At 48.1% G+C, this 18,177-nt stretch overlaps 1 protein-coding gene across 1 annotated transcript; it reads right to left on the minus strand.

Moving 5' to 3' along the window:
• Positions 1–11,048: 11,048 nt before the first annotated feature.
• LOC145819335 (uncharacterized) lies at positions 11,049–12,678 on the minus strand. Its single transcript, XM_082913317.1, has 4 exons — positions 12,521–12,678; positions 11,834–12,427; positions 11,653–11,751; positions 11,049–11,444 (listed from the first exon to the last, which is right to left on the minus strand). Exons 2-4 carry the CDS (start codon positions 12,236–12,238, stop codon positions 11,049–11,051), a joined length of 900 nt encoding a protein of 299 aa, XP_082769443.1. The 5' UTR covers positions 12,239–12,427; positions 12,521–12,678.
• Positions 12,679–18,177: the final 5,499 nt, after the last annotated feature.

The raw sequence follows: 18,177 nt of genomic DNA on the forward strand, positions 1-18,177 counted from the left end.
TTGGGCATCAAGCCTGCGGGCTTCAACTCAGTATTGTCAGTATCAGGCCTACGGGCATCAGTTCAATATATGAGTTTGAGTATCAAGCCTGCGGGCATCAGTTCAGTACCGTCAGCATCAGGCCTGCGGGCATCAGTTCAGTATTATGGGTATCAGGCCTGCGGGCATCAGCTAGTATTTGAGGATTAGTTATCTGCGGATATTAGATTCTGTTTTAGGGAACAGTGATACAGAGATAATAATCAGTGCTAGAGGACAGTGTGTATTCAGCTTATTGACTGTGTGTTGATTATGCCCGACTGTGTGTCTTGCATTTTATTTTAAGCTGTTGTGCTGTCCGTTTATCTGTTTATTTATTTCCTTTTCGCTTTATTTATCTTTTGCTAGGTCAGTTTTAGCACAATTGCTTCCAACCCAGCAGGCATTCCCCAAGCACCTTGGACACGAGGTCGTCGACTCCATCGATCTGAGGATCTAATCGACGGATAGCCAGTGTTCCATTCTCTACCCCCTGTTACCAGAAGGAAGCCGAAAAGGCGCAGTGTGTCAGAACAGAGGTTGTCAGAGCAGTGGGTTACTTCATCAGAGGACTATAGGACTGAGGTCTCAATTACTGCTGCAGAAATAGACATACCAGTTAGACAGATGGATCAACAGAATACATCAGGGATGGAGGCTCTAATGCGCCAGATGCAGGAAAGCATGAGACAGATGCATGATGATGCCACCCGTCAAACGGAGTTTTCTAAACAGCAGGCCGCGATCATGGCCCAACAGGCCGAACTAATCGCCAAATTGCAACAGCAGAATACAGCATCTGCTTCACACCAAATCCCTCCTCCGGCAGGGGCTCCGTTACCTGAGCAGGCACCCACTGTTCAGAACGCCCCACCAAATGCCCAGAATACCTTGTCGCATGTCCAAAATTTACAAGAGGACACGAGTCTTCCAACGGGGCCAGCTCCGCCCCCGCTTCCACCACAACTGTCCAAGGTCCATACATCCAATCACCCGGACTCTCCCTTCGAGGTCGAGGTTGATCACACAGCTCTGAAATTGAGCAAGTTGGAGAAGCTCCTTAAGAAATCCCAAGGGGTCAAGGCTATGCCGGATATCGAAGATGGATATACCGAGGAGGCCGTAACACTCCCCGATAGGTTCAAAATGCCACAAATCGACCGTTTTGATGGGTCCGGCGACCCCATGGTCCATATCCGACTGTTCGCAGATGTCTTGCGGCCAATGGGCCTGACACGACCACAGAAGCTCTCATTATTCGGCCGAACCCTGTCAGGTGTGGCCTCTCATTGGTACGCAAGATTACAAGATGAAGTGAAAAAGAATTGGGATGAGATGGCTGAGGCCTTTGTCGCACAATATTCATACAACACTCAGATCGAGATCACAACTCGTGATCTCAAAACGACAAGGCAAGAGCCCAAGGAATCTTTTTCGGACTTTGTGATCCGATGGAGGGCAAAGGCGTCAATGATGACTTTAAGGCCCACGGACAAAGATCAAATCCGGATGATTGTGCGCAATCTCCACCCAAAGCTAATGCAGAGGATGATTGTAGTCCCCTTCCCTACTTTCGCAGACTTACATGATATGGGGGTGCAAATCGAAGACGCAATGAAACAAGGTCTGTTTGACCACGACAGAGAACAACCGAGGAGGACCTTTAATCGTAACAACAATGCGGGCCCGAGTGGCGCTGCAAATACGAGGGCCTCGGAAGTTGGTATGGTCACCACCACTCCCCCTCCCCCTCCAAGGCCCATGACTGCCACACCCTTCTCCGGCGCGTCCGGAAGCAATACACAAAACAACCGATTCCAACCGCGAGGCCAAAGAACCTTTACCCCACTATATATGCCCCTGACCAAGGTTCTGGGAATATTGATCAGAAAGAATCATTTAAAACCCCTGGAGCCAAAGCCATTGTCGAATCCACTCCCCCCCTCTTACGACCCGTCAAAATACTGTGCATACCACCAACAACACGGTCATGACACCGACCGTTGTTACAGATTGCGTCATGAGATCCAAGATCTTATTGACAAACAGGTGATCGCACCTCCTGATAAGCCCAATGTCACAACCAACCCTCTCCCACCACATAACCAAGCTCCTCCTCCCAAAAGAATTAACTTTATCCAGACTGGGGTCGCATCTTACGATCCTAGCATCTATATTACACCCACCCACCTACCCAAGCCGGAGGTGTTCTTCCCCGATTGCACTGACTTCTTGTGCATGGTGGACATCTCCAAAACCCAACCAGAATCGGTGGTGGTGACCGTCGAAGACGGAGCAGGGCAGATTTTGGGAGGAAATGAGATTGTTGAATCTAAAACTGGGCAGAATTTTGTTGGGGGAGCCTATGATCCAAGCAAGTACATCCTATCAACGAGCCAAATTGGGCTAAGTGTAGAATTGCCAGAGACAGGAGAACTATGCATGATCCAGGGGGATGGACCTGGGCTTTGGGCAGATGATTTGACAGCCGCAGGAGAGGACTTTGCCAACCTGCAACTTCTTGATGACCAGGAACTGGGGGAGGCGTCAATTAATTGGTACGATTATGAGGGATCAGAGGAGGCCACCGGATGGCTCGAAGATCAACCGAATGCAGTGGGGGAAGCCCAATCAGAACAGAGCCCGGTAGGGGCAGAAATATCAGTTGTGGCCGGAACGGCCGAAAATCAAGTTGTACCGCCGGAGAGCGCCGGTGTTAAGAATTCCGCTCGGGATATGGGCATTATGGATGTGGGAACTGTTGAACAAACAGCTGTACTGACGCAGCTGGAACAAGGAAAGTTTGAGGAGGCTGAGAGAATTAGAAAAGCTAAAGGCCCTGAGGGGACCGAAAGTGCTGCGTGCACGAAAATGGAGAATGCTGCGAGCATATGGACAGGGGATATTGAGAGAGCAACTAAACCGGAGCCAGACAGGTGTCTGTTGGCTGCCAGCGGAATGTGGTGGGAAGATGACGATTTGTGTCTTGCCCACACCGATGAAGACTGGGGGAATAACCAGCCAGATGATACTTGGTACCTCGATGAGGTTGACCATATGAAAAGAAGTGGGCGGTACTTCAAACCCCCACACCTGGACCAACCCGAGGCATCCGGGAAAGATAGAGAAACGGAGAGACAGAAGGAGAAGCAGATTGAAGATGAGGCTGTGCTGAAACAGTTAAAGAAAATACAAGCAGACATCTCCATCTGGGGACTGTTAATGGCATCACGAGTACACAGAGAAGCTGTCCTGTCTGCTATGGACAAGTCCAAACTCTCCATAGACACCACGCCTGAACAGCTGGTTGGGCTGGTTTTTCCGGGAGGAGGTTCCCCAGCATTAACCTTTTCGGACAAGGAGCTACCGCCTGAGGGCACAAATCATAACAAACCTCTCTATATTTCTGTGGAATGTAGAGATAAGTGGATACCGGTGGTACTCGTTGATACCGGGTCTGCGATTAATGTCTGCCCGACCAGAACGGCATATGCAATCTGGTTGAAACCCGTGGACTTCGTCCCGACCACCCAAGTGATCAGAGCATACGATAATACCAGCAGAGAGGTGATGGGGACTGTTAAAATTCAAACCAAGGTTGGTCCAGGACAACACAGCATCGAATTTCATATCTTGGACGTTCCTGCAACCTTTAACCTACTTTTGGGGCGACCGTGGTTGCACCAGATCAAAGCAGTCTCTTCCACTCTACATCAAATGCTAAAGTACCCCCACGGGAAAGGGGTAGCGATCGTTTTTGGGAATTCATCAATCCATCCGCCGCCGGAAGGGTCTACACCTGTCTTGGAGATTGAGCACGGCACGGAGGACGTGTTTTTGTCGGGGTTCACTTTGGCCGAGGCTCAAGTGGTTCAGAATGTCATGGCTGTGAATGAGGGCATGTATGTTAGTGCACAATCTATCTACCTCATGAACAAGCTAAAACATACTCCCGGGATGGGATTAGGGAGAAGTGGCCGGAAGGGCGTCTCAGTGTTGGCCGAAGTGCCACACAACCCTCATGCCTTTGGACTGGGTTATCTGCCCACCAAAGAAGACTGGGTAAGGAAAGGAAAAGAAATGGCCGGAAGGGCCAGAGCAAAGAAGGCCGGGAAGCCATTTGATTTAATGCACAGGCCCATCTGGGGTACCCTAAACGGACGCTTCGTCCGGGAGGGGGAAGATTTTCCATTCTGCGGCTTCCCGGAGCCATGGCTAAACGCGGAAGGGACGCGCGTGCCTGGTTTTGAAATCTTCTTCGACATACAATTATCTGGGGATGACGTTGCCGAAGCGCAGACAGACCCACCAACTGAGGTTGAGCAACGTGAAACAGTGGATCCTGAGGGCACAGAGCTTGAAATGGGGGTAGCACTGGCAAGTCTACTATCAGATCCTCCGATCGGCCAAGAGTGCTTGGGGGATAACTCTTCGGTTTCTGTGATTGGAGATGAAATAGCTGCGGGCTTTCCAGCGCCGATCTTGGATGCATCTATCGCACCTTCTCTCATCTGGCAATATGAAGAAGGCTTTTTATCTAGCAGTTCCGGGTCAGGTAGTGAGCCGGAATCTGATTCTACCGAATCTTGTGCATCAGAATCAGATTCCAGCTCGACTGAGTCTGAGTCCGGTATTCCTGGGGGTGATAACCCGGATGCCACAGTCCTGTTTAGGTCGTCTTTTTCATTTTCTTTTGAGTCTGTTGTAACAGAGGAATCTGACGGCTTGGAAATATTTAATGAGAATGATGTGGATGTGGTTTCCGAGTATTTTTCTGTGCCTTTGATTTATTGCTTAAATCAGGATTTTCAAAATTTTGATGAAAACAGAGAGGAAGAAATTCCCCCAGTTTTGCAATGATTAATTAATCAAGAGCATGAGAGATTTGTTAAACCTTTAATGGATGAAATCACTACTGTGAATGTTGGTACTGAGAAGGACCCGTGGCTGGTCCAGATCGGGTCCACGTTGTCTTCAGAGGAGTGCGAGCGCTTAGTCACTTTATTAAAAGATTTCAAAGAAGTTTTCGCGTGGTCCTACGAAGACATGCCTGGAATCGATCCTGAGATTGTACAGCACCGGATCCCTCTTGATCCCGAGGCCCGCCCTGTCAAACAGAAACTCAGAAGGATTCGCCCGAACTGGGCCCTCAAAATTAAGGAAGAGGTCACCAAGCAAATTGACGCAGGGTTCCTGCTGGTATCTGAATATCCAACTTGGTTGGCCAACATAGTTCCGGTGCCAAAGAAGGATGGCAGAATTCGGGTCTGTGTAGACTTCAGAGATTTGAACAGGGCCAGTCCGAAGGACGACTTTCCCTTGCCACACATTGACGAATTGGTGGATTTCACGGCAGGACACGCCTTGCTTTCATTTATGGATGGTTTCTCAGGCTATAATCAGATAGTGATGGCACTCGAAGACCGGGAGAAGACTGCGTTTACTACCCCGTGGGGTACATATTGTTATAGAGTGATGCCATTCGGGTTGAAAAATGCTGGAGCTACGTATCAACGGGCAGCAACTACAATATTGCATGATATGATCCATAAAGAGGTCGAGGTGTATGTGGACGACATGATTGTCAAGTCCAAAGATAGAGAAGGCCACTACACCGCCTTACAAAAATTCTTTCAAAGGATCAAAGAGTTTCGGCTGCGACTGAATCCCCAGAAATGCACGTTTGGTGTTACAGCAGGGAAGATGCTAGGGTTTCTGATCACACAAAGGGGCATCGACGTCGACCCTTCCAAAATCAAGGCCATCTTAGAAATGCCACCACCAAGGACTGAAAAGGAGGTGCGAGGCTTTCTGGGTAAAGTGCAATTCATAAGACGGTTTATTTCTAAATTAACCTTGACTTGTGAACCACTTTTTGGTCTCCTGAAGAAAGGAAAGAAATTCCAATGGGACGGCCAATGTCAAGCAGCTTTTGAGCAGATCAAAGAGTATCTACAGAATCCGCCCGTGTTGTCGCCGCCAGAGCCGGGGAGACCGTTGATATTGTACCTTTCGGTAACTGAGACTACCATGGGCTGCATGCTCGCGCAGGAGTCAGAAGACAAAGTGGAAAGAGTCATCTACTACCTGAGCAAAAAGATGCTGGATTACGAGACCCGCTATACACCGCTAGAGAAGGCTTGTTTGGCTTTGGTATGGGCAACCAGGAAGCTGCGGCACTACCTGTTAGCCCACTCTGTAATGTTGGTTTCGCGTTTGGATCCCATCAAATATCTTTTCGAGAAACCAGCACTTACGGGTAGGCTAGCTCGATGGCTGTTGTTGCTCTCCGAATTTGATTTGAAGTATGTAACGCGCAAGTCAGTAAAAGGCAGAGCGGTAGCGGAGTTCCTTGCTGACCACCCGGTTGAGGGGGATGAAGCGGTTGAGTATCTATTCCCAGATGAAGCTATTCTACACGTCGAAGATGAAACTTGGACAATGTACTTTGACGGAGCGTCAAACCAGTATGGGTATGGGATAGGGGTGTTGCTGATAGCGCCTGATGATTCCCGTATCCCTTTAGCATTCAAGCTTCGGTTCAAAGTTTCCAACAATGAAGCAGAGTATGAGGCATGTATTGCTGGCCTGGAAGCAGCCCTGGAACTAGGGGCAAGACGGTTGGACGTCATTGGGGACTCGAACCTTGTTGTGTCTCAAGCAAAAGGAGATTGGAAAGTCAAGGAGGAAAGGATGATAATCTACCACCAAACCTTGGATCTGCTAATTCCTCGGTTTGAGAAGCTAAATTTCACCCACCTCGTAAGAGAGAACAACAGGTTTGTAGATTCACTAGCAACTCTATCTTCTATGATAGACATCCCATCCGGAGTCCGGATGCGTCCAGTCATTATTGATCAGAAGTTCCTACCGGCATACGAGTCGATTTTCGCCATAGATGAGGTTCAAGACGGCAACCCCTGGTATTACGACATCTGGAACTTCTTGGAAAATGAGACATATCCACTAGGGGCAAATGCCAAGGATAAGAGGGCTGTCAGAAGAATGGCTGCTCAGTTCGTTATCTGCGGGGGAAAGCTGTACAAAATGGGGCATCTGGGAATGCATAAGCTCTGTGTAGAAGCTGAAAAGTCAAAACGCCTGATGGAAGCCATCCATGGAGGAGAGTGCAGTGCACACATGAATGGAGTAATGCTGGCCAGAAAGATCCTCAGGCAGGGCTACTACTGGTCAACCATGGAGGAGGATTGTATTAGCTTTGTTCGGCGATGCCACAAGTGTCAAATTCATGCAAATCGCATGAACATGCCGCCGTCAAAACTGTACAACATGACTTCACCATGGCCTTTTTCGGTCTGGGGAATTGATGTGATCGGAGCTGTTACCCCGAAGGGGTCAAACGGGCATGAGTTTATCCTGGTAGCGATAGATTATTTTACAAAGTGGGTCGAGACCCAATCATACGCGGTGTTGAAGGCGTCGCATGTCGCAAAGTTCATTAGAAACAACATCATCTGTCGCTACGGGGTGCCAAACGAAATAATTTCAGATAATGGTTCCCACTTCAAGAAAGAAGTGATAGACTTGTTGGAGAAATACAATGTGGCTTTCCATAAGTCATCTACATATCGGCCGCAAACCAACGGAGCGGTTGAGGCCGCCAACAAGAATATCAAACATATATTGCAGAAGATGGTGGGAACCTATCGGGATTGGCCAGACAAGCTGCCATTTGCTCTGTGGGGCTACAGGACTTCAATCAGAACTTCTACTGGAGCAACTCCATATTCGTTGGTCTATGGAATGGAGGCTGTTCTACCCATTGAGATTGAGGTTCCGTCGTTACGAGTATTGGCTGAATGCCAGATAGCCGAAGCAGATTGGCAGCAAAGCAGATTCGAAGAACTCATGCTCTTTGATGAAAGAAGACTGAAAGCATTGTACCACATCCAAGGTTATCAACGCAGAATTGCCCGGGCTTTCAACAAGAAGGTTAAGTCCAGGAATCTGAAAGAAGGAGATTTGGTGCTCAAAGACAACCGAGCTCCCATCCACGACCCAAGGGGCAAGTTCAAACCTAATTGGACTGGTCCTTACATCATCAAAGCTATCTGGTCAGGTGGGGCTGTGGTTCTGATGGATCTAGATGGCTTGGAGTTCTCACAACCGATCAATATGGACAAGTTGAAGAAATACTATCCTTGAGAGGCTCGCTAGGCCGAAAACCCGAAAGGGCGACCTAGGCAAAATTCAGAGCACAAAAAATTAGAAAATATAAAAACTGAGCTCGCAAGGTTGAAAACCCGCAAAGGGCGGCCTTGGCAAAAGTTAGAGCGCAAAAGGAGAGTGAAAATACTCGAGTGAACTTTAGCCTGAACTACGTAAGGCTTGATTCCCATCTTTGGGATACGTAGGCAACTTCATATCGAAGTTCAGCCATAAATTTTTGCCCGATCAACTCTGTCCATCTTGATCATCTCAGTCATCTTTATCCATCAGCATTTTGCGATCTCCGGTACAGTGCTGCTCAAACTAGGGGCAACTTTCCGTTGCCGCGACGGTGCAAAGTTACTCAGACTAGGGGCAACTTTCCGTTGCTGTGAAGTGCCGCGTTGTTCTTCAGACTAGGGGCAACTTTCCAGTTGCGGGGATCTGGGGTTGTGCATCTCAGTGACAGATTTTCGGCGTGTCCAATTCTGATCCACATCGAAAATAGTTTTGAAAAGTTTTAATAAAAGTTGACTTTGCTCAAATTAATCTTTTTACGACTAAGACCATTTTTGGACCAAAAGCGGAAAATTTTCAGTACCACAACTTTCAATTTCATTGATTTCAAAATAGAATTCTCCTGCTCTTGCATTACAATCGAGGTTGCTTTTTAGTACATTCATAAAGAAAACTTGAAAACGCTAAATAAGCAATAAATTTGGGGCATAGTTGAATCAAGTATCTCTGCGTCCCCTCCCAGAGCTGGATGGAGCATCTGATGCCAAGCTGAGCCCAACTTGTGCCTCCTCATTGAGCCAATCCAAACACTCATCGGACAAAGTGCAACTGAAAGTGGAAGCAGGGGCCAGGAGCTCTCTAGTCCTCCATGCTGTAGCATATCGGGCAAGCTGTGCCCCCCGGACCGGGAAAGCGGCTGGGTACTCAATCCCCTCCGGTGGACAAGTTTGATCATGACCAAACTGACGCAAGAACCGGAACGGAAAATAGAATACGCAGTGGGTTAGACCAATCAGTTGGATCCCAATCAGCCGGGACATACTATAGCTCATTGTCGGGAGATTGAGCCAAGGGCAACGCCAAGCAATGCTGTCTGCGGACAAATTGCACATCCAATCGAACCACCACCTTTCGTCAAGAGCATTGACTAGGCGCTGCCGAAAGAAGTAGCCTCGAGCTGAATAAGCTGGGCAAGAGTCCACAACCTGCAACTTGTCCATTAACCATACCTAGGGAAGGGATGGAAAATGAGAGAATAAAGAACAGAGAGATGTACGATGAGAGAAAAGTAAGACAAGGGTTTTGTGAGAGAAAGAAAAAAAAAAAAAACGAGCCTGAGGGTCGAGTGATGTGAGCAAATATATATGTAAGGTCGGGTGGGAAACATTACCTGCAGCAGCAGTGGACTCCCAGCAAACCTAGTCGCCTCCTGGCGATAGACAGAATCTAAGCCCATCAGTGTCTCGGCCAAGGTCATGGCAATACAGCTCTTTCCTTCTCTCAAACCTTGGGTGACTTCAATCAGGCGAACGCTAGCCCCGCCGAAGCCCGAGGAAAGCAGAAAGTGAGACAACAAACATAAGCAGAGGGCGTGTTGCCGGAAACCCTGCCAATAATGGTTGCTGCGGTCACCAGCGTCGGAAAAACGATGGATCAAGCCGAGGATGTCCAGTTCCCCACTGCAGATCAGAGACCGAGCGTCATGCGCCGTGAGCCCACACATCCGCCCTAAAGCCTGGGTGTGACCAAAACGGAGCTGGGGCAAGATCACTTCAGAGCACTCAGACTCCATCAAAACCTGAAAATCTTCGAAAGTGGGGCACATCTCTTGGCCGCCAAAGCTAAAAACATGCGTCACTGGATTCCAGAACCTTGCCGCGGCATGGAGAAAAGGGAGATGTAACGGAGTACGGCTCAGCGTGAATAGTGCATTCAAGCCGAAACCCCGGAAATTCAATTTTTCCGAGCCATCTAGAGAAGAGATCCAAGATGCGACATTTTCTGCGAGAAACGCCTCCATCTTTGCCTAAAACTAAGATGAAATGAATGTTCCCGAAGTTGAGGCTTTTATAGAAGGAAAAACACTATTCACGGGGACACGTGTCAAAAATCTGGTGGCTGTAGGACTGAATGGCCGGCCAGCCACTTTTTCTGGCTGGCCAGCCATTTACTTTTTCAGAAATGGCCGGCCAGCTGTCTCTCTCCACCAAAAATGGCCGGCCGGCTCCCAGGGATGGTTGGCAATGCTGCAGTGTATCTCCCTGGCCCTGTTTTATCCTTCGAGGGAGAGTTCCAAGCATTTCCATGCAACGGGAAAGTCAAAGGCCTCCGTTTCGGATGCGTTCCGGTGCCCAGATCGTCAGAAGTACACTTTGTTGTTATGGAGTTTTGTTTATCGAGTTGTCGTTTTGCTTATCGAGTTGTTTGTCGAGCGGACGTGTTTTGTGTTTTTAAGTCATTGCTCTCTGTTTAAGCAATTTTTGTTAAAGTCTTGTTTATTTGCATTGTCAACGTTGTTGCATTTTGCTTATCGAGTTGTAAACTTTCTAAGGTCCTGTTATATCTTAGTAAGTTGAGTTGTTTAGTTTGTTGCGTCGGTTCACTACCTGACTTGGTGATTACACAATGCGCATTTCCATTCAATTTCATTTTTGTGTAAAATAAATTGATGCGATACGATGCTAAAAGTTTAAAATACAAACATCTTTTCAAAAGCTATTTCATTTCATCATGCTTTACAACAAACAAAGGTACAAGTTTTACAAAAGAATAAAACTGCCTAACAATGTGCAAAGTGCTACAAACTACTAGCAAAAAGAAAAATAAAGCAGGAAATAGCAACATCAAAGTCCTCGGGAGCGGGAGCGAGAAGCACGCCTCATCCTCTTTTGCAGGATAATCTCCACACCATCATCATCATCATCTGAGTCGGAGCCGTCATCCTCAGGATCCCCCTCAGCCTCGCCTCTATTCCCCGAGCCAAAACCGGAGCCTCCCTCCTCAGCAGATGTCTCTGACTGACGGTCGGTAGCCTCCTCCTCCTCCTCATCAGGCTCCACCTCCACGACGTGAGCCCTGCGTCTGCGGACGAGCCCTCCTCGAGCTCCTCGAAAAGGCCTAGATGGCCCGGCTCCTCGGGAAGGCGGAGATGACCCCGCCCCCTGAAAAGGCCCAGATGGCCCAGCTCCCCAAGGAGGCCCAGGTGGCCTGGTCTGCGGCTGGCCGGACCATGAAGGCATCTGAAAACAAAAAGTTCAATTCAAATGCATCAGTCCAAATATATACATCAGATGCAGATACAAGCAAAGGCTACATGAAGTGAATGCATGTAAATACAGTGTATAAGTGGGGTGTGTGTCAGATGTGCTCTACACAAGTAGTCTATCGATGCAGTAGAAATCAGCATGTCATCAGAAGTATGATAAATGCCAGAAAACTGAAGGGTACCTGAATGCCCGCGACAGACAACTGTGCCTCCCTACGCAGGACCATGCCCTCGAGTGTGGCCACCAGTCCAACCACCTCCTCCATGTACCCTCGCGATGGCTGCAAAAATGAGCTCATAATCATTAGTGAACAGAAAAGTGTCTAAACATCTGAATGATGAATGAAAACAAGTGGAGCATACCGGCGGTGAGTCCGGATCAATGGCGTATCGATCACTGGGCATCGGAGGCTCTAGTGGAATCGGAGTCGGAGAGCTAGCCCCATACTGCCACGCCATCAACTCAGTAGGCATATCTGGCCATCCGGGATGAGGATGAACCGATGGAGCCGGAGGAACCGGTCTACTCCCACCTCTAGATGTACCGGCCCTGCTAGTAGAAGGGGCGTCTGCAGCCCGAGCCCGAGCCTGGCCCGAGGATGACATACCGGCAGGCCTCATCATCGGGATACGAGCTTCCGTCAATGGAGGCATCAAATATATGTGACGGTAAGTGGCGTAGTCCCCCTCCTCAATGTATAGTAAAGCATCAGTACCCAGCATGGCGCCGACTACCTCTGAGTAAGAGAGTCTGTCAACGGTCCGCATACTGGCTGGGGGTACTGTGGGAATATCCTGAGAAAGATACCCCCATACCTGGCGCAGAAAGCGTTCCCCGAGGAACCATGCCCTGCCAACCGGCCCTTCGAGCAGGACCCTATACTGGGAGATGTCCGATGCTCCGGTATACTGAAGTCGGAGACCATCACCCAGGGACACCCAGGGCTGCCATGTAATCTGCGGATGATAAATGCATAAACTAATCAGAAATCGAGAATATACAGAGCAAATCAAAGATGAAAATGAAAAGAACTGAAAGTTCTGAGGTACCTCTGAATGTCGCACAGTGTCGAAGTACTGTCGCAGGCGAAGGAGGGTCTCTCGAGGTCTCGGCCGGTGCGGGCCCTCGAATATCAATGAATATGGGGTCACGGGAATCCCTACCACCTCCAGCTCTGGGGCTAATGATGGGAAGTATACATAGACCCATAGCTGAGAAAGGCAGTGCAGAATGTAAGTACGAAATGCTGAGAGCAAAATGCAGACTGTAAAAGTGCGCTGTGTGTGTGCAATGTACAAGTAATGAGAAGCAGAAATGTAAATCAAGGGGACAGAAAAGTACCTCTCAGGCTCTCCAGTAGCCGCCAAGTAAATCTCCCCGCCCGCGGGAGGTCGCGCTCATATAAAAGTAAAGGGTAGCCAGGCCGGCGCCACCCCAGTCATATCGATGGACCTGTGATAGGTCGACTAGAGCGCTCAGCAGGTATAGCCCAACTGTGTTCCCTCTGTCGGCAAACAGGGTAGTCCCGAAGAGGAACATCAGGAAACCACGGGCATACTGCTCCGTCTCCTCGGGAGTCTCAGGCACCATCTCCGCCCGCCGGAAATGGGAAGAGAACCAAGTGTATCGAACTCTCCCAGAGACCCTGTCAACAGGTGGGTGAGCCCCCAATAGATATATCCAGGCGGCCTCCCACTCGCCCATATCCTCATCGTAGGGGATGGACCAACCTCCGACGTCTAAGCCGGTCAATACAGCGAAGTCAAAAGGGGTCATGGTCATATCCCCGGTAGCAGAGAAATGAAAGGAGTTGGTGGTGTCCCACCATCTCTCTACCAGGGCTGCCATCAGTGTCCTCCTGGCAGGACAACGTGACAACCCGACGCAGAAGGGCCCAAACCCTGCCAAGTCTACCAAGTCTCTGACGCCCTCCGGGAGCTCAGCATACCAATCCCGCGCAATGGTGGAACCATATCCCCGCACACTGCGGGAACAAACCTGCATTCAGAATGAATACATGTGTCAAATAATGAGATGAATGGGCTGTGTGCCAATGAAATGAATAGGCTGTGTGCCAATGAGATGAAATGGGCTGTGTGCCAATGAAATGAATGGGCTGTGTGCCAATGAGATGAAATGGGCTGTGTGCCAATGAGATTGAACTGGGCTGTGTGCCAATGAGATGAAATGGGCTGTGTGCCGATGAAGTGAAATAAGCTACATGCAAATTCTAATCTGGGCTGCGTGTTCAGAAAATTTGAAGTTTGGGCTGCGTGTTCAACTTTCAGTTAAATTGTGGGCTGCGTGTTCACTATCTACCTGGGCTGCGTGTTCAGAAAATTTGAAATTTGGGCTGCGTGTTCAACTTTCAGTTAAATTGTGGGCTGCGTGTTCACTATCTACCTGGGCTGCGTGTTCAGAAAATTTGAAATTTGGGCTGCGTGTTCAACTTTCAGTTAAATTGTGGGCTGCGTGTTCACTATCTACCTGGGCTGCGTGTTCAGAAAATTTGAAATTTGGGCTGCGTGTTCAACTTTCAGTTAAATTGTGGGCTGCGTGTTCACTATCTACCTGGGCTGCGTGTTCAGAAAATTTGAAGTGTGGGCTGTGTGTTCACTTTCAAATTCGGGCCGTGTGTTCGATAAATCAGTGTTTGAGCCGTGTGTTCTAATGTCGGCTGTGTGTTCGCAATCAATTAATGAGCCGAGTGTTCAGAAATTCGAATGTTGAAATTACATGTTCAAGATACAAGCGAAGTACTATGTCATAAGCTAAACTGCATGTTCAAGCATGGCAAAGGTGCGAAATGTAAAATACAGAAGATGAGGTAAATACCTCTCGGGCCTCGTGAGAGAGATGCTGCTCCGGCTCTCTGAGAAGCAGATCCCCGGGTGCTCGCTCGTCAAAACTGGTAAAGTGACGGAAGACAGCGCGCGGAAGAACGTGTGCAGGCGGACGGTACCTCCCGGGAATAAAAGGTCGGGTCCTCGGAGGTAGAGTCATGGGATCGAAATCATCGCCGGCACCTAGAAAACCTCCGCTGTGGGGAGAATTACCCGCCATTTTCAAAGGATCTGCAAAAGGGAGCAAAAATGAGCAAAATGAGCCAAAATCGGAAAAAGTCAACAAAAGTCAACTCTCGGGAAATGAAAAGTCAACAAAAGTCAACTCTCGAGAAAATATTCCAAATATTGAGACAAACTTACCTCAAGTGGCGAGAATGCAAAAAGAAGCTCCGAAGCCGGAATTTAATCGCCTCAAAGTACTTGAAACTGAGTGTTTTTGCGGAAACAATTTGCGCGGGGCGTTGGAAAATGCGCGTGAAACTCAGATCTGGAGAGAAAAGTGTTATAGAAGGCAAGAAAAAGGGGAGGTCTCGGCTGCCTTATATAGGCCTCAAGGCCTTGGATTGAAAGAGCATCAAAAAGGAGGTGAAAGACCAAAATGCCCCTGAATTTGGACACATGGCCGGCCGGCCCCTATTCCTAGCTGGCCAGCTATCTGCTTTTTGCAGAAATGGCCGGCCAGCTATCCACTTTATTGGAAACCGGTTGGCCACCTCCCCTTGGGAAGATGAACGGCCGGCCATGTCCCTCACATGCTCGCCTAGCTCTTTGCAAATTTTGAGGAAGATCGGAGTTCCCGGGACCTGAAAAAATTCAAGAAAAGCACACTTCCGGTCGCGAAATTGCTCCGCCAGGACTTCAGCTTCAAGTTCTGACATGTGTCTCATCATCACTCATCGAAATCAAAGTGTATCCTTTTTTTGAATGAGTTGTAACCTTTCAGGGAAGCGGATCGGAGGCCGTGATTGAGTTACCTTCGCCGAAACACGCATTTCCGTACTCGTTGTTTCATGACAAATGAACACCCTAATTTATGCTCGTTTTGTACTATCATGCACATAACTTGCATTCTCATGAGCATACCTGCATCAACGTGCACATTTCTTGATATTGGCATACCTCCATGTTTGAGCATGCGTTGTCACACATGTTCCACTCTTGCATTGTGATGCATTCACTTGCCGGCACTGCGTGTGTCGAACCTTCGGAATCACATTAAATATATGTTGGTAGCATATTGTACTTGTTGCAATTTCTCCCTTTTGCAGGCACGATATTGTATGTACGGTTCAATTGAGGCTGGTGCGACCAGACGAATCGCGCAGGTATCGTATCCGTGTGAGACGTGGCGGGGATTGAATAATCCTCCGCATTTCTTAACTACATGAAATGTAGTTGTTGCTTTGCATTCTTGCTTAAAATTGTTGCATCTATTTGCGAATACTTGCTTCATTACAGCTTGCTGCATTCGCATGATCATGAGTGATAACCGGCTTCGCGTAGCGTATAACTCCAACTTTCAAAACCGGCTTCGCGCAGCGTATAAGTCCAATCTTCAAAATCTTCTTGCGTTTTCATTTGCATTTTGCCCCCTGCCTGCGGGCATGCCTGCGGGCACATCTCTGTTTATCCTGTATGTTTGTCTAAGTCTTCGGCCTTGTCAAAAATGGGTCGTCTCTGGGCTTTGACATTCACTCCCGTCATTTGTGACTTCCGAGTTCTGTCAAAGAGGGGCAACTGTAGACACCCCATTTTTGACCGACCTTAAGACTCAGACGTCACCGATTGAGCACTTGGTGATGTTGCATAATGTGCTCGTTCAGAAGTTTCAGAGTCACGGCCGCGAGGCTCGATTTTCTCTGTTTCTTTTCCTGAGGGGAGGGAGAGGTCCCGTAGACCATCTCTCAGTGGCCGTAGGCTACATTTGGTGGCCGTAGGCCATTTTTCCCATTTCGGAGCCCGGTTTCCGGTTTTCGGAGCCGTCAGGCCGTGTGCCTCGGTTCGGGACCGCTTAATCATCTCCTATTGCTCTAAGTTTTGGCATACATCCTATTTTCTCCCTTTTGAGGGACACTAGGGGCTGAGAAGCCCACTTCGTGGTCGAGCGCCACTTTCGGTGCTTAACAGCCCATTTTCGGGACCCCGAACTGCGTGTTTTGGTCCCCGAGCGTTCGTTTTGCAACGATTTTCGTTCATTTTTGGCAGGTACCTCTGTTTTATCACCGGGGAGGTCACTGAAGGGTGGGAGGCCAGCAATTGTTGCAGCAACCAGTTATCTCTCCTCCGGAGCCTCCCGGCGCCCGTTTTTCCAACTTCCGGGCTAATGTTGAACACCTTGGAGTTAATGTTGCCAACTTTCAACCACATATCTGTGATCTACACACATGAGAGGCCCCTAAAAGTTCATGGCCGGCCAGTAATTCAAATTGACCCTTTTGAACCCCTCTTTCCGAGCTAATGTTGAACCCCTTGGACCCACTTTCTTGGAATTTTAACCACATGGTTGTGTTGTACACACATAGGAGTACCTCCCCAGTTGCTGGCCGGCCAGAAAATATGATTGAACCTTTTGACCCCTAGCCGGCCGGCTAGGTGGTGTGGCCGGCCGGCCACCTGCAACAAAAGTGATAGGCCGGCCGTGTTCCTTGCACTGTGCACTTTACAGCTGTGGGGCAATATCCCCCAGACAAGATATTTATCCGGGGGATATTTTGTGGGGGAATTTTGCTCTCCTTTTCCCCCACCTTTACACCCCCTTTTGAACCCTTATAACCAGCTGGTGGCTTCACTTACAAGGGTTGGAAAAACTCTTCTTCAAGCTCCCATATAGAACTCCATCTCCATAGCTCTCATTTCTTGAAAAACCTTAAGTCCCCTAACCATCATTCCTTCTACACCACCAAGCTCTACCACCACCACCTCATTTCCAGCAACAAGGAAGGTTTTTCAAAGGCCAAAGAAGCTGCAAATTCATCCAAGAAGCAACAAAAGCTTGAGTCTTCAAGGGTAAGTAATACTTTTACCCTTTTGACCCTTTTTCTTGATCTATTTCTAAGCCCCACTTTCTTTTTGTTTCAAGCTCCGGCCCTAACTGAAAAGGGCCCTATTTTGAGCTCATCTTCACTTTTCATTAAGGGCTCAACCTTGTTTGAGCCCTCCATGATACACTTGCTTCATTGATCTTCTTGTATGTCATGATTTTGCATGCTATTTTTGGCCCATGAGAAATCTGTTTTTGAGCATGTTTTAAACTGATATAAGGCTTATTTTGAGCCCCTCTTCAACATTGGAGAAGGGCTCAACATTGTTTGGTGCTTCCATGTGTCACTTGTAGTTATGTCCCTTATTTGGCCCCATTTTTGCATAAATTGGCAGCCCCATTTGCTTCTGTTTTTGGACCTTGGTCCGAACTGAAAGTGGCCTTATTTTGGCCTATACTTCATGTTTCATTAACACTTTTTTTCTGTTTGGTGATTATTTTATATACTTCATGTTATAGCACCTTTTGAGCCTCATTTTGCATCACATTTTTAGCATATTTGTATATTGATTTTGAGGCTTCCATATACTGTAAATGTTCCTATTTTTGGTCCATCTTCAATGTTGTAGAAGGAAATTTTTCAGTTTGAGTTTTGCTTATATCACTTGCTTCATTACCCCTCTTTTGGCCCCTATTCTTGCATGCTATTTTTGCCATACCTATGCTTGCTGTTTGGCCATGTTTATAACTGTGAAAGTGCATATTTTGGGACTGTCTAGCTTCTGTCTTTGCATTGCATGTCCATATTGTGCATGTTTGGCATAGCCATAGGCCATTTCGGGTGCCTAAATTCACATTTCGGGACAATTCCATGCATTTC

Source organism: Camellia sinensis, chromosome 2 (assembly GCF_055761805.1).
Source record: "Camellia sinensis isolate YWXY chromosome 2, ASM5576180v1, whole genome shotgun sequence".
Classification (NCBI taxonomy): domain Eukaryota; kingdom Viridiplantae; phylum Streptophyta; class Magnoliopsida; order Ericales; family Theaceae; genus Camellia; species Camellia sinensis.

Coding starts and splice junctions, on each gene's coding strand:
- LOC145819335 (XM_082913317.1), bottom strand. CDS start 12,238: ATGCGGACCGTTGACAGACTCTCTTACTCAGAGGTAGTCGGCGCCATG. Junction 11,752..11,833: donor TTGATCCGGACTCACCGCCG/GTATGCTCCACT, acceptor TCATTTTTGCAG/CCATCGCGAGGGTACATGGA. Junction 11,445..11,652: donor TGTCTGTCGCGGGCATTCAG/GTACCCTTCAGT, acceptor TTTTGTTTTCAG/ATGCCTTCATGGTCCGGCCA.